The following is a 15,790-nucleotide window of genomic DNA, read 5'->3' as shown; positions in this document are numbered from 1 at the left end:
ATATCATGGTTGTAGAGGTTGCCATGGTTGCAAAATGAATGACTAGCCCAGAGTAACAGGAGTAAATACACAAGGTTACAATGAGGTTATTAACACAGAAGATAAAACTGGTCATAAAAACTGAGTGTGACATCATGCCGGTTATTTAACCTGCGATGAATCTGAAACCAATAATGGGAGATTGATGAGCTGTTTAACTGAACAAAACTGATCCCAGATTAAGGTTTAAAAGAAATATCATCATTCAAAGATAACTTTGAATTATTCTTACATGTTAAAATACTAAAAGAACTAAGGAATTTAATGAAATGTTAAAATACATATTCTGCACATTTTCTATTCATATTTGTGTCTCTACTGGGACATGTCTCCATGATTTAATGTTAAAAAAGCTCTTTATTTTTCTCATACTGCCTGTGCTGCAGCATCTCTTTTCACCCTCTGTCTGAAACCAGAGCCCAGTCTGCTGATTGGTTAGCTGGCCGTCTCCGTTGTGATTGGTCAACTGCTGAGAGATGTCCGACCCTTGGCCTATAACGTAACATTTGTTGGAGCGCTAGCCAATAGACGCATGAGTGTTTCTTAGTGTGTGGGAGAGAAACTCCATCTGGACGGAACTTAGCGATTTTAGCCTTTGCAGACCATTTACATGCACAGAAACCTTTGTAAAAAAAAAAAGACAGGAAAGACACCCCCAAAAAGCATTATAAGGCCAGTTTAATATCGATGCAAAAAACGGAAAAAGAAACTCAACATTTATATAAAAGCCCAAATCAAGCAATAGTGTTCATAGTAATAATGATTTAATTTAAATCCAGTGAAATTATTCTACCATATCTACAGAGAATGCAACACCTCACTTCGCAGCTGTCAGCCAGCATTTCCGCCAGGCGGGCGTCTTGCCATCATTTGACGCCCTTATTCAGCTCGGAACGCCCTGAACTCGTGCGGAGTGTGTAAAAAAAAAAATATTCGAGAGTTTTTATCGCTTGAAATTACGAAAAGGAAAAGGACATCCCTCTGTTGGAGGGGCAAAGGAGTCTGGTGGGATTATGTGATTGTGTGTGTGCATACGTAAAGATAGTAGATATAAGGGACGGCGCAATTCAAAATTGTGCGTGTGTGCATCAGGGTGGGATTTTCACGGCGGCCATGGCCGTCGTAACCCCTTGGTCTGGCCGTTATGCCCCATAAATAATCGTACGTCCTACGGCCACCATGGCCTTTGGGCCCCTCACACTGTTAAAATCTTGAAGTTGCTTTAAAAGCGTCAGAACAGTGTTTTCTGAACTGCATTATGCTGCGTTCACAACGGCCGCGATGCGAATACTTGCATTGCTCTAACCGCTGGAGTTTCACCGCGGGCTGTCAGCTGTGTTTACTCTTGTCATTCAAACAGGACGCACTGGAGAGGGGGCGGGGCTTATATCCATGTAAATACTGTGCTGGAAACCAACTACGGCAAAATTAACCTATTTTACCGTGATTTAATTGTAATACACGTTTCAAAATGATGCCGAAGTAACTAAATACTGATAACGGTTAGTAAAAACCATGCTTTAATGCTTTGACAAGTGTGCAGACAAGACGGCATGCGAAAAACCTTTTAAAATGCGTGTTTTCTGAATGGAGATTGGATCGATCAGGCTAAACTAACGTTGTAGCTGCTCAGTCCACACTCACAACAACGTCCTAAAGACAGAATTAAAGCAGCGACTGTATTCGCCATGACAGACAGTCTGTGGTTCGTACATCTTTAACTTTTGTCCAGTTTCTGAACAGATATGAGGAGCTGTGAGGAGTTGATTAAAGAGACTCTCGTATACACACACACACACATTTGCATTTCAAAGTATTGCTTGTTCATACAGTTGAATGTTGGAGCTTCACTGTGCACTGTTGAATGATGTATGTGCAGAGTTTGACCCTTGAAGGCTGTTTCTTCTGCTCTGAAATGGAATATATTTGTTACATATTAATAGACTTAGATTTTTTGATTTCATTTCGGATTTGTGAATGGGAGAAGTAGTAGATGGAAAACATACCAAACACTAATTATTCAAAGTAAAGTATTTCATTTTATATACGGTAATACTAAGGAGGCATAGGCCTATATGATGATATAATGTTTGACATGATTGATATTAAAAAAGTGATTTGTTTTCCATGTCACTCGTGTTTTTTTCTTATCAGAAAGTGAAGTTATTTATTTTTAAGCTCCAAATCCTAATTTTCCCCTCAATGGCCTTTGTGCCCTGGCATGTGGCCTTTCCGCCCTGAAAGAATGTGTGACACCAAAGGCCAAATGGCCTTGCCCCTAAAATGATGAAATTCCAAGCTTGGTGTGCATACGTAAAGAGATAGTATTTATAAGGGACGGTTCAATTCGAAATTCAAGTCACATGACGTGCACAGAGATCTTTAGCGTACAGCACGAGACATATCAGCTTATCTGTGAAGTGATGCAAAACCTTTCATACAGTTACAGGACAACCCATGCATGCATTACTGCTTTGTCTGCTATTGTCACAGTGAGAGAGGCCTTCAACAGTTTCCTCAAAGAAGGCAACAGTTTGGGAGATTTGGGGATTTTATGACAAATCTTTGCAGGATACGGAATAACCACTCTGTGACTAATGTTAGCAAAAGCACGAACCGTAGCGCTAACAAATTAGACTGGCTGACCAACACACTCTGCAGCACTTTCACAAAACTTCAACCAACTATGGCAGGGGGCAGTAACTCTGCCCTGTGCCAACACAGCATTTTGGATAAGAATGGCTTTCCTCTGTAATTACACTGCAGTGTGAATGTCAAAGGGGAGCTTTGCCAGTGGAATAAGGTAGCATCGGGTGAATGTAAATACCATAATTTTACATTTTATTTTCTGCAGATGCCAGATTGTTTTAGCTGTGCTTCCAGGTAAATAATATGTAAGACTACATTGCAAGGATTTTGTGTTGTTCATATACATTTATATAGTAACAAACAATGCTAAAATACTGTTTTTTTTTTGCTTTTTATATTAAACAATGTGAGTTTCCACAAAAAACAAATGTCCTTGTTAGAAGAGAAGCATCGTTACCTCTGGGATGATCAGCATAGTCAGGTCTTTGGATGTCACCAGGCACGAGCCTCATGGGAGTCTGCGACAGGGGCCAAGAAGAGGACAGATTAGTTATAGAAAAGTCAAATGAAAATCTAGTTCTGTTTTCACATGTGCTGTCCTTCATTTTTTGTAGAAGATTGGATATTAAAAAAAACAATAATGATAAAATGAAATCCAAGATGACAGATATTACTGTTAGGATCATGTTTTGGATTTTTCATGGTTTCACATTTATGGATGTGTAATTAATGACTACAAGGCATGAAACCACACATTTAAACGGGTATTCTTTAACCAACAAGGTGAACAATTATGTCACGGTAGAGAAATCCAAGGTCACGAAAATGTGTTTTAAAACATTACAAAGTTAAAATGTCTCTTCCCAGAGGCAGATCACAAGAAGTACAAGAAGTTGGAGGCAAGGGTGGCATTGCTAATGCATGTCTGCACTTGAGACTTCTTTCCATTTAAGGAATCATACATGGCAAAAGACGGAAAATAAATACGTTTTTTTTTTAACAGCAACTTACCAGTGGGTAGTGAGGGTGTAGTATTCCTGTGTAGCGGTAGCCTGGCCATGGGTCTGTGTTGATGTCATTCTCCACACAGTTCTTCGAATCATTCTGGTTCTTGTCGTCCTCTAACAAAACACAGGAGAAGGTATCTCAAGCATCTGGCACCATTGTGTTAGTTCACAGTAATATGAATGTATATGCTACAATGTTCAACTGTTTTTAAAAACCTCAACTAAGTACGAGGGAGATTACGTCACAGTACAGAAAAGACAATGATCTGTAGTACTTACTTGCTTTTTTATGCACAGACTTGTGAGACACCCAGCTCCCTTTGAAACATTCCTGGGAATAGAAACACAGATGAAACTTTAAATGGGGATGTAAAAAAGCTGATACAGTATGCAAAACCAATTCAACATCAAAAACGTAGGTTGCATTTTGTGACAGATATTGCACTCTAGAAAGTGCCCAAAGAACTTTACAAACGTACGTACATGAGCACCTTAACATGTATTGCTAGATCCAATGGTGTTTTAATTGGACAGCAGATAGACAGAAAAAAATAATATATATAGTATGGTCAAGTTGCAGACAAAAATGCAATCCAAGCTAAGCTCTATGGTCACATACCATGGCATAACTGCCCCCCCCCCCCCCAACCTTACTATTTATAAAGCTTTTGACTAATAGAAAATTGCAGAACAATACAGCAATTGCTGTATATTAACGTTTAACGCTTTATTGACAGACATGTCCAATGTAGGATCAGCAAAAATAAGAATGGAATCAAGCATCTGTATGGATATGATATAAATGTGATTTGTTACAAGTCTGCTTGTACAACTGTAGTCAAATTAGATCTGACAGTAGTTTAAGTTCTCGTACTGCTTAGACAAAATCCTGCTCAGCTGAACAGATCCAAAGGAAGTGTAAAGTAGCTTCTGTTAAGCCATTTAGGGTATCAGCAGAGTATAAAGTCTGGATAAAGAAACCCATCTTTAAATTGACAGAATTGTGAATGGGGTTTGGTCTGGGGGGGACAAGTACCAGGGTGAGGGTCAAACATCGTGACACTGACTGCTCTGATACGCGACATTAACTCTGTGTCACTTGTCATTTCTTGCAGTTTATTGCTAGATAATAACTATACATGTTAAATTCCTACGCACAATAAAGTATTCAATACAGTTCGCCCTGTCAGCAAAAAAAACACCCCAATAAACGCTTTTTATTTTAGCTCACTCTAGCTAATCAGCCAATAGTTAGCTAGCTCCCTCGGCCTACAGTTAACGTATGACTTAAGCATACATTACAATCAATGACTGTATGTATACTGTCATGTGTATAGTATTTAACAGCCAAAGGGGAAACCACAACGTATAACAAATACGTTATTAGCGGTTAACGAAGCACCATGTGTACGTAGCTTGACAGTTAGCAGCCTCGTGATGACACAGAGGGCCTCGTTGAGACGCTACAGCGGACGTTTAAACCGGACAATTCGAAAAAGCAGTAGTACCTGTGAACAGAAATAGGAACCTGGAATACCGAGCTTGATACATGTGGGACACTGGAGTTTGGCGTCCTCGCTGCAGCCCTCAGTCTCACACTCCCTTCTAGCTTCGGTGCTCGCCATGCCTTCGTCTGCAGGAGGGGTGGAGTCGCGGAAAAGCATCCAGACATCGCGGGCACACAGCGCATGTCCGCGGAGGGCCGTCACGTTGAGCTGCCTGGTCCAATGAGACAGAAACGTTTCCAACATAGATTTGTAAGATGGCGACCGCCGAACCGGTGAGCACTTTCTCTAAAGAACATATCAAAACGTTTCGGGGGCTTCTGGCCGCTATAACAGGGCGAAATTACAGTTAAAGTTTATGTATAACTTTAAACATTAGTTTCCAAAAGTATATTGATAGTTGTTACAATGACACGTGCTGTTAGGACTAGTTGTTCAAGTTTGTCTTCTGTGCCATGAGCGTATAAGACGAACGCTTGTGTGTGGAGATCTCCCTACTTTAAGGCTGACGTTACAGCTAACCGACGTGCCGTTCAAGTTAGCGAGGAGAGCCAAACCGCGTTTAATTTACGAATGAGTTTGCTATTACCTAGGTTATCTGCATACAAGTACATACCTGAGTCAATATTATTCTAAACAGTTATAATAATTAGTAGATATCAGTTAATTCGGCGTGTAATATAAGCCACATTTCAAGTTACAATAGGATGTTTGCAGCTAAAATGTAAGCTGTCAAACTTGGTTGACAGGGCTCGATGCTGACCTCTACTATGCAGCGTTGGCCACTTTGGTGGTTGAGGTTAATGTTGACTTGGCTAATGTTAAATGATGGAAAACTAGAGTGGTTGTTTCAAAAGTGTTTTTCTTATTGATATAAAACATGTGGTAAACGAACTGCACGCCGAATTCAAGACTGTGTCCAGATGGTTGGTTGTAAGGTCATGCCATAGAGGAACTTTTGTACAAAGTAAGCAAGTAACGTTAGCGAAACTTAACATGGCAGATGAGTAGCGTTATATGAATGGGAATTGCGTTGTGTTCTTTTCGTTTATCAAACAAACATATTCGGACTGAATACAATCGTAAAAAAAATTATATTAACACTTTTTGGAGTTAGTTGCCACCAAAAGTGTGCAATGTTAGCTGTAGAGTCCACTTTAGTTAGCCAAACTAACTTCTCATAGCAGTGAAATGAGTAACAGATGTTCATATCGGGTTTCACTACTAAACGCTGATGTCACGGCTTTAAAACAAATGTTTTTAACCATATTTAAAATGTATTCAGAAGACTGCCAATCCCTCTGAGGTCAAAACCCCAGCCTAAAAAAACAACAATATTGTTTTATTTAGTTGGCTCTTTTAAAATGTTGACTTGTATTTACCTGTAACAGCATTTAGTTACCCTGCCTTGATAACTGGGAAAAGAGTAGTTACATGTGACTGTTACAGGAGTGTCTCTCCAGTTTAACATACTGTGTGGTCGTTTGCAACGAGAATATAAATCAAAATGCCTAGGCCACTTCCCATGCATTGCAGCTTTACCATTCTTTTTATTTAGGAAATCAACCCTATTGCACCCAATGCTGATGAAGATGGAGTTGAGGAGACGGGACAGGAGCTAGTGAACCCAGAATCCTACATCAAACACCCCCTCCAGAACAGGTTTGCTCTGCATTTAAAATGAGATAGACACACACGTATTAAGTTATGTAGGGTGTCATGTCAAATAAGAACTCCCTGAACAAATACACTGGTAATAACTTTGTGACATCAAAGAATCAACTTGTGTGAGTGCTACAGAACAAGCGGAAACAACAGCAATATTTAATTCTGTTTTGTATTAAAACCAAGCAAAAACATCTAGATATTTGCTGCTTCTCTCAACATTTTATAATTGTAAATGAAATATCTTATCGGCTAAGAACTGTCAATGTTTAAAGACATCACAGTGGGCTTTCAGGACTTGTCATGGGAATTTTTCACACGCTTTTGATGTAAAAACTGTTGGTTAATCAATGAAATATTTGACTGATTAACTGTGAATACAATATTAATGTTTTGTCTGTAAAACGTTGGAATATGTACAGGGTTTTGATTGAAAATGTAGGTCAGAATGTAATTTAAATAAACATTTGATATTTGTTTGGACTTTCACTTATTAGGCAAAATGGAGAATTAGCATAGAGCTCTGGAAAAAAGAGACCACTCCAACATTTTTTAAACCTCAATCTCTTCATATAAGGCAGCCATTCCAATCCAATGTTAGTTGAATTCCATCACAGATAAATGTTGTCAATAGTTTATAGAATAAAAAAATAATTGTACTCAAACACATACCTATAAATAGCAAAACCAGAGAAACTGATAATCTGCAGTGGTCTCTTAATTGTGTACAGAGCTGTATATTGGCCCTGATCAGGTACACCACTTATCTGTTTACCTACTGGTTTAAATGGGCTGCTTCCAAATGTGAATACATGGAAACTAGATCAATGTCAATCACAAAATGTGATGTAAGGATCTCTAATTATAGTTAAAACAGATTGATATGTCTTCCACACAACTTAATCTAGTCTTAGTATTGTCAGTGCACTGGCTAAATATTGTTGAATAAACACGAGCAAAAATCAGTTTTCAAATGTATAAATAAAGTTATATGAAAATAAATATATAATACTAATTACATTTTGATAATTTCTTACGTTTTCATTTGGTTTTAGCTACTTATTATGTATAAATATGCCATTTAATGAGTATAATGTCGTACCTACAGTTCCTGTGGGTGTTACCAGACTTTATTTCTCGGTCACAGTTAGACTTTGATGGTCTGGTGACCTGTCTAGAGTTTTTCAATGTTTTCTTCTCCATCCTTACTCCGAAACATTCAGAGTCCCTCCTGTGATGAATACAAATAAGCAACAATTGAATATTTTATATATATTTAAATTCCACTGGGATATTTAAGTCCAAAAAGGGTCAAATAGAAAAAACAAGCTCAACTTGAAAGCCAGCCAAAGGAAAAGTATGACCGTTTGAAATGCATCAGTAGCATTCTAATGACAACTATAACCCCAAGTTGACCTATTTATATGATTGAAATGAGTGAGGATAAACAGCATTAGGATATATGAATTCTGCCTATAAGTTTATGGGGTCATTTGTGCATGAGGATATCCCAGCACGCATTAGAATGCAAAGAGAAACCCTGTAAAGCTCCGTCTAATGGACTATACACTATGTGCTGCCTTACATTATAACCTATAATCAAACATTTAAATATTTTAACAGTCAAACAAGCTAATAATAATAATAATACACAAATATCATAAACTAAGTCATATGTGCCCAACTAATGTTCTGTTTTACTCATACAATGCCACTTAAGAGAATTACATTTGTATCAGTATTTAATTTTCTTGCCTTTATTTGGACTGTGTTAGACTAACTGCTTTTATGGCTTTTATAATAGTGTCTTCAACCACATTTTGCTTTATCATTCCTCAAAATAAAGAACTTGCTGAGCTATAAGAGGATTCAGCGTCGGACAAGTATGACAAAGCGTTCACAATTAATTGACCATGACAGTGATGACATGATTTATAGAACAGTTTGTGTCACACGTTGCATCAAAAGCTTTTGGTTACTTTTTGTTTACCTCGTGTTTAATGAGGGGCTTGTTACAATTATGCAAATTAATTTTCTGTTTTCACCTCAACAGCTGGTCCCTGTGGTTCTTCAAGAATGACAAGAGCAAAACATGGCAGGCCAACCTGCGGCTCATCTCCAAGTTCGACACAGTTGAAGATTTCTGGGCGTAAGCGGCAATAAATCTCTCCATACTCCTTTCATTACATGACATGTTCCTTGTTAGATGCTTTTATCCAAAGCGACTTGCATACTCAATACTGTGGACAATCACAGGAGCAATTTGGGGTGAAGTGTCTTGCCCAGGGACACAACGACATGCTGAGTGCAGCGGGGTTTGAACCTGTGCCCCCCCTGATCCGAACACCAACGCTCTATCCACTACGCCACACGCCTGTACTCTGTGTTGGAAATACAGTTGTTTTAATGCTGCGCTTTCTTTATTTCAGTCTCTACAACCATATCCAGTTGTCAAGCAACCTCATGTCTGGCTGTGATTACTCCCTCTTTAAGGTACGTTTGATTTGTTTACCATGTATGTGAATGAGATTTAGACGTTCTAATACAGATTAAAGAGGCCTGTTCTGCCTTTTGGAGATGTCCCCTCCCTGTAGTGTGTTCGATAGGTTTTTTCTTTTAGTAAACGGTCTGCAAAGGCTAAATTCCCCGTAGTCCCTCCAGAGGGAGTTTCTCTCCCACAAACTCACCCCTGCATCAAACACCTTCATTCGACTCATTTGTTTACTTCCGTAACATAGTGACATCAATATGTAACACCCGCGCTTCTATATAGACCCTCCAGAAAAACGCGGGCTAAAATCCTTGATAATGCGATCAAACATGCGGGGTTTTATGTGATTTTATGCGGTGAAATTGCGGGAAGTTGCGAAATATGTGGAAAGTTGCGAAATATGCGGAAAAAATTAATATTGGGCCGTCTTATTTATTTATTCTCTCTCACACACAACCTGCCACTAACGTTAAACCCCTTTACTATTCAATTAAACACATTCAATGTTTATTTATTGTAAAAGCAATTGGGCTATTTTAATCACACTCTCTCTCACACACACACACACACACACACACACTTCTCCGCCTCATTCTGTTTTCATTTACTCGTTCGTTATCTGACCAGCTTCAATCTTGTAGGCTACTCACTTCGTTTCTTGTAGCCCTCGAAAGGGTTTTGGAGGCCGATGCCTCGGTGAACGTGAGCTGTTTGGCTTTCTTGTCCGCAGCAGCAGAATGCATGTTCGAATCTTTGAATGAATCAAAGTGGGTCGTCACCGTCGATCTTCTCTTATGCTCCAACACACAGTTGCACGGGGTGCAGAATAGTTTCCCCACAGACATCGGGGAACTGCTTTGTTTGTTTGTTTGGGGAATTTCTTTAGCAGAAATGTTCGTCGGTAAATGAGATGGATTAGATTTTTTCATCTTGGTGAAGAGAAACTCTCGTGTGAGCTCCACACGTTCACTCTACGGTGTTGTTTACCTTCTGTGATGCGCGAGCTGATGACGTCGCGCATCATCATCACTTCACGTCAAGACGAGTTAACTTTTTTTTTCTCAACTTTGTGTGGAAAAATGCGGGGATTATGCGGCCTTTTGATAAATATGCGGCTTTTTAAAAATATGCGCCATTTTGCTGATTATGCGGTAATTTCTGCGATCGCAGAATCGCGTTTTTCTGGGGGGGCTATCTATAGAGTGCCACAGTGACGTGTCCTAAAACCCGGAAGTAAGTTAGCATTTTTACCACTTCCAGTTCCTTCGCCAAAAAGCAACGCAATCTCTCCATAGGAATTTGGAAAATAGCTGGAAATAAGGTCTGTGTTTGAGACACATTGAAGAGACGGATCACGTTTTGTTCTACGACCTTAAATACATCAGCAGTGACCCCACTGGTGATTTTTGAAGGGTTTACGTGTCTGAAAAACGATGGTTGTTAACATGTGGCTGAATAGGACTACAGAAGTTGTCGAGGTCGTTGTACGTCATTACGCCGAACACGTAAACACTCCCGCTAAGTTTGTTTGCCCTGTTCTGCTTGAAAGCAAGTACCTGCCTCCTGCAAACTGTTCAAACAAACGCTTCAACTTGTACCATTTAGAATCCATATGTTTGAATATGGATCTTAAGTTTCCGTGACGTTGAAGCAGCGACCCTGCTGTAGTTCCTTTATAGCATAACGTTAGCATTTTGCTTCTTGCGACTAGATTTATGATTAGAAAATTATAAAAGTAAGATAGACATGTGGATATTATCCGGCTGAACAAAACGTGATCCGTCTCTTAAATGTGTTTCAACCACAGACCTTATTTCGAGCTATTTTCCCAAATCCTATGGAGAAATTGCATTGCGTTTTTGTCGAAGGAACCGAATTCCGGGTTTTAGGACGCGTCACTGTGGCACTCTATTGACTAGCGCTCCAACCCATTGTACGTGATAGGCTAAGGGAGCGGGACATCTCTACAGTAAGTGCTTGACCAATGACAACAGAGCCAGCCAGCTAACCAATCAGAGCAGAATGGGCTCTGGTTTCAGACAGAGGGTGAAAAGAGGTGCTGCAGCACAGGCAGTATGAGAAAAATAAAGAGCTTTCTGAACATGAAAGCATGGAGACAAGTCCCAGTGGAGGCACAAACAGAATATGTCCTCATTAAAATATTTTGTTACGCCTATACGTTCTCTTGTGCTTAGATAATTAAAATGTCACACCAGTGTCTACATTGCATTGAGTATAGGTTGACAGCAGTGTTTTCCTCCCATTTCTTCTCAATTAAACTAAAAGGACCATAGGAGAGACTACATTTACATCATTAGACATTATGTTGCAAGCTAACTAACAACATTCAATTCATTTAGTTTCAAATTGACATCCTTGTGAGAATAGTTTAATTAAAACATCGAATCAAATTGTCCTATCACAAGTTCACAAGAAATCCCTCAAAACGAGATTGTAACATCAAAATGATGTAAATTATATATTCTTAATGAATCTCAAATTGGAGAATTGTTATGTTATGTTGTTATGTTATGTCATGTTGACTAGCCATTGCTTACAAATGAAAAATAAAATATAAACGATCAATATATAAATAGCAACAGTTCAAATGTATATTTATCCATTGAGTCTCAGAATACACAACAAAAACATACAGAATGTGTTAGAATACACCATTATAGCCCAACCTGCTACTAGAGAATAACACGCAAAGGATACCTTATACATTTGACAAGTGTGCAAAGTTGTTGCAGTTTTTTAAAATACAAATGTAATTGCAATGAGAAAACCGCAAAATAAAAAGGAAAAAATACTTGATGAAATATAAACATCATCATTACTGGAGTGTAGACACGATGTTCTCTCTGTGTCAAACTCGGCTATTATTTAGTTTACTAGTTAAATTGCAGCCACTAATTATACCGTGTGAGACATTATAATAAATGGGAAGGTAGTTATCATCACTGCAGTCTCTAATCAGTGTGTTCTTATTGAAATCATTAGCATGATCACCTCTGGCGAAGATCACCTTATATTCACGGCAGGGGAGTTTGTTTATCATAACGTGTATCATTTTAATTGTATTCTTAGAAAATGCAGCTTTTTTACAATACCCTGCTGTGTGGGTCAGAATGTTAAGCGGAAATGATGAAAAAACACTTTAAGTATTCCACCTGCAATCACATTTTAAGAGTTTCTGTTGGGATTATTAAAGAGTAAAAGATGAATTGCTTGCAGTTAGTGCTGAGATCATGCTGAAGCCTCACTAAAAAGGCTGTTTTGAAGTGTTGGTGCAGTGGCCTGGGATGTGTATTGACAATTTGAACCTTCGCTGCAGGATGGAATTGAACCCATGTGGGAGGACGAGAGGAACAAGCGTGGCGGGCGCTGGCTCCTCACCCTCAACAAGCAGCAGAGGAGATTAGACCTGGACCGCTTCTGGCTGGAAACTGTACGTTTGACTAAATCTGTGATGCTATTACTCATGTCTTGAGCCTCAAGTACATTTGTTACCTACATACCACTTCTATCATTACATCCTGTCATACCTGCAGTGAGTCAAAGATCTAGAAACGATATACTGTGGCCTTGACGTTATGCTGAGCTGATGAAAAGTCTAACTAGAGCAGCTGAAAATTGGCCTGCTTGCTGCTAAGTCTGCAGTCCACACAGTGTTAGCTCTAACGGTCACTGACAGTGATACAGGCGTCAAGAAAGCCGTGACCTGCCAGTTTGCACACGGCACTGATTTTACTGCTTTTTACCACTGGTGTTTCTAGGGGGAAGGGGGTAATGTTGTTTGTTAATGACACTCAAATTTCTCGTATTAAGTTTTAAACAAAAAAAAAATGTAATGATTGTCTCAACTGTTGCATGGATCTCTAACTGCATATTGACCGGTGCAGTGATGACCTGGGATTTAGCATGGCATAGGGCTCCCTCGACCAAATACAATGGGATTTGTAATTTGGATTTCAGAACATTGCAGAAAAAGGCGCCCCGGTTGTGGCCCCACACTTTTTGATACTATCACTTTTTGTTCAGCGGGATAAACTCTGCATATTGACATCACTTTTATGATTTTTGAAGCGTAAATGCAATTGCCACAAGTAAAAAGCAAACAAACTACATCACGGTCACATGACTTAGGTCACCACCGCTTAGCTAAAGGCGGCTAACGTTCGGTGCAATAATAATAATTCATTACATTTTTTGTTAGAGCGCTTTTTCAAGTGCTCAAAGCGCTTTACATCAATCAATGTTTATTTATATAGCCCAATATCACAAATGTTACATTTGTCTCAGTGGACTTCACAGTGTGTACAGAATATCAGTATGACAATACGACACCCTCTGTCCTTAGACCCTCACATCGTACAAGGAAACACTTCCAGAGAAAACCCACAGTTTAAAGGGAACATGGGAGAAACCTCAGGGAGAGCAACGGAGGAGGGATCCCTCTCCCAGGACGGACAGACGTGCAATAGATGCCGTGTGTAAATCGAACATATTACATAACATATTACACATATTGCGATTACGTGTAGTAGTCTCGTTTAGACTAGCAATTGTATTTTTTATGACGCAAAGTGTTTTTTACTGACGTATTTTATGTCACAGAACAAAACATGAAAAATCTTAAGCTTTTGTTGACGGACCTTATTTCAGGCATCTAACCAAAAACAGTTACATTCGAGAACTGGTTGTTGCAAAAATGATAACTCATTACCGGATTTTGGTATTTAGTCCTAAAGTTAGCCTATAGACGAACTACATCACGTTCCTGTGTCTTCACGACGTCGCCACGGCTAAGCTAATGACGGTTCATTTTATGTCGAAGAACAAAACCTGAAAAATCTTAAGCTTGTGTTAAGCATGCATTCCTTTCGGGCTTCCAACCAAAAAAAGATTGACTTCAAGATTGATATTCTGTACACACTGTGAAGACCACTGAGACAAATGTAACATTTGTGATATTGGGCTATATAAATAAACATTGATTGATTGATTGATGAAGACAAGAAGTACCAGAAGTAGTAAAATGCTTACCCATTTCCAGGACACATTCCTGTACTTCTCTATTACATGGATTTTGTGTTTGTGAGAAATGCTTGATTAGATTAGTAAGATTTGATAAGTATATGATATAAGCCTCCTGCCTCAATGGCAGACCGCTAGGCAGACGGTGTTACATGTTTCTACCACGGTCCAGGCAATATCTTGGAAGAAATAAACATGAGAATTCTTAAAAGAAAGAAGGGGAAAAGTGGGTGAGGCATACAATGATTTCTGTTAAAATAGTTACAATGAGTTACTTTATATTTGTATAGTTTATGTTTTGCTATATATTCCCAACAATTCTATAAGTTTGTACTTAAAAATGAAATTCTTCATGTAATAAACTCTTTAAGAAGCACATTTGTTACTACCGTACTGAACTTAAAACATGAATTGCAGAAAATGGCAGCAAAAGCTTTCTTGTAAATGTCATGAAGGTGAAAGCTAACACTACCCAGGTCCAGGCTCCTTTATGAGAAATTTCAGAATTTATAGTTCAAGTCAAATCGAAGGTGGGATTTAAACTTTATTTGTTTTCCTATCCTCAAACCAGCTCCTGTGCTTAGTCGGAGAGGCCTTTGATGACCACAGCGATCAGGTCTGCGGAGCCGTGGTCAACATCCGCACAAAAGGAGATAAACTCGCTGTGTGGACAGCGGACTACGAGAACCGGGAGGCTGTGACACACATTGGGTAAGGCTGGTATACAGTTTTAAAGTATTTACAATCATAACTGCAGCTGAAGGCATCTTTCACATCCTCTAACGGTGTCATTTACCGTCAACAGGAGAGTTTACAAGGAGCGCTTGGGGATTCCCATGAAGATGACGATCGGCTTCCAATCTCACGCAGACACATCTACCAAAAGTGGTTCAACCACCAAGAACAAATTTGTTGTTTGAGAACGTGCCTCTTTCCTTTTCTTGTCTTATTTGTTGTTGGTTCATATGTTTACTGCGCTGCAAAGACTCTGCGGAATGCAATCTGGAAGAAAGAAAAATCCAATCCTACGTGCCAAATGTTTCCATAACATACCCAGAACTTGATCCACTTGTAAAAACACACAGAAGAACATGAATCTATCAAAACACTAACAATAAGAGGGATTAATAGTGAATGAGATTTAGAGTGCTGCATACTCTACTAAAGAAAGTTTCGTTTTTTTCTTTAATGTCAGGGAATCCTGAAATGCGAGGGAAACGAGTACATTTCTCTCCCTTTTACTACAGCACTGCTGGTTGCTGTAATCCTTAATGCCATGAAAGCCTTTTAATTTATTATTAATATGCCTGCATATGATTAGATTGTTAGACCTCTGTTTTATGCTTCTTTTTTTCCTTGAACTGTTGCACGTAATCAACCTTTTAAAAAAAAGTATTTCATGACTCATATTCACTTTGTGTGTTAATATAATTAAAACATTGGTTTCGCAATTA

The 15,790-nt window shown here is 38.9% G+C and overlaps 2 protein-coding genes across 2 annotated transcripts in view; one reads left to right on the top strand and one right to left on the bottom strand.

Annotated features, from left to right (window-relative positions):
• Window positions 1-5,299, bottom strand: part of metap1 (methionyl aminopeptidase 1) — an 18,887-nt gene extending 13,588 nt beyond the window's left edge. The window contains 4 exon segments of the mRNA XM_034111086.2: window positions 3,086-3,146; window positions 3,640-3,749; window positions 3,915-3,966; window positions 5,144-5,299. Coding sequence (XP_033966977.1) covers window positions 3,086-3,146; window positions 3,640-3,749; window positions 3,915-3,966; window positions 5,144-5,299 — 379 coding nt within the window.
• eif4eb (eukaryotic translation initiation factor 4eb) lies at window positions 5,291-15,790 on the top strand. The gene is made up of 7 exons (XM_034111087.2): window positions 5,291-5,415; window positions 6,699-6,802; window positions 8,859-8,954; window positions 9,235-9,298; window positions 12,634-12,747; window positions 14,908-15,047; window positions 15,142-15,790. The coding sequence occupies exons 1-7, from the start codon at window positions 5,398-5,400 to the stop codon at window positions 15,254-15,256; spliced, it is 651 nt and encodes a 216-aa protein (XP_033966978.1). The 5' UTR covers window positions 5,291-5,397; the 3' UTR covers window positions 15,257-15,790.

Source organism: Pseudochaenichthys georgianus, chromosome 22, assembly GCF_902827115.2.
Source record: "Pseudochaenichthys georgianus chromosome 22, fPseGeo1.2, whole genome shotgun sequence".
NCBI lineage: Eukaryota > Metazoa > Chordata > Actinopteri > Perciformes > Channichthyidae > Pseudochaenichthys > Pseudochaenichthys georgianus.
Note: the sequence above shows the minus strand (reverse complement) of the source record. Positions and strands in the feature narration are given on the sequence as shown.

Coding starts and splice junctions, on each gene's coding strand:
- eif4eb (XM_034111087.2), top strand. Junction 6,803..8,858: donor AAACACCCCCTCCAGAACAG/GTTTGCTCTGCA, acceptor TCACCTCAACAG/CTGGTCCCTGTGGTTCTTCA. Junction 15,048..15,141: donor GAGGCTGTGACACACATTGG/GTAAGGCTGGTA, acceptor TACCGTCAACAG/GAGAGTTTACAAGGAGCGCT.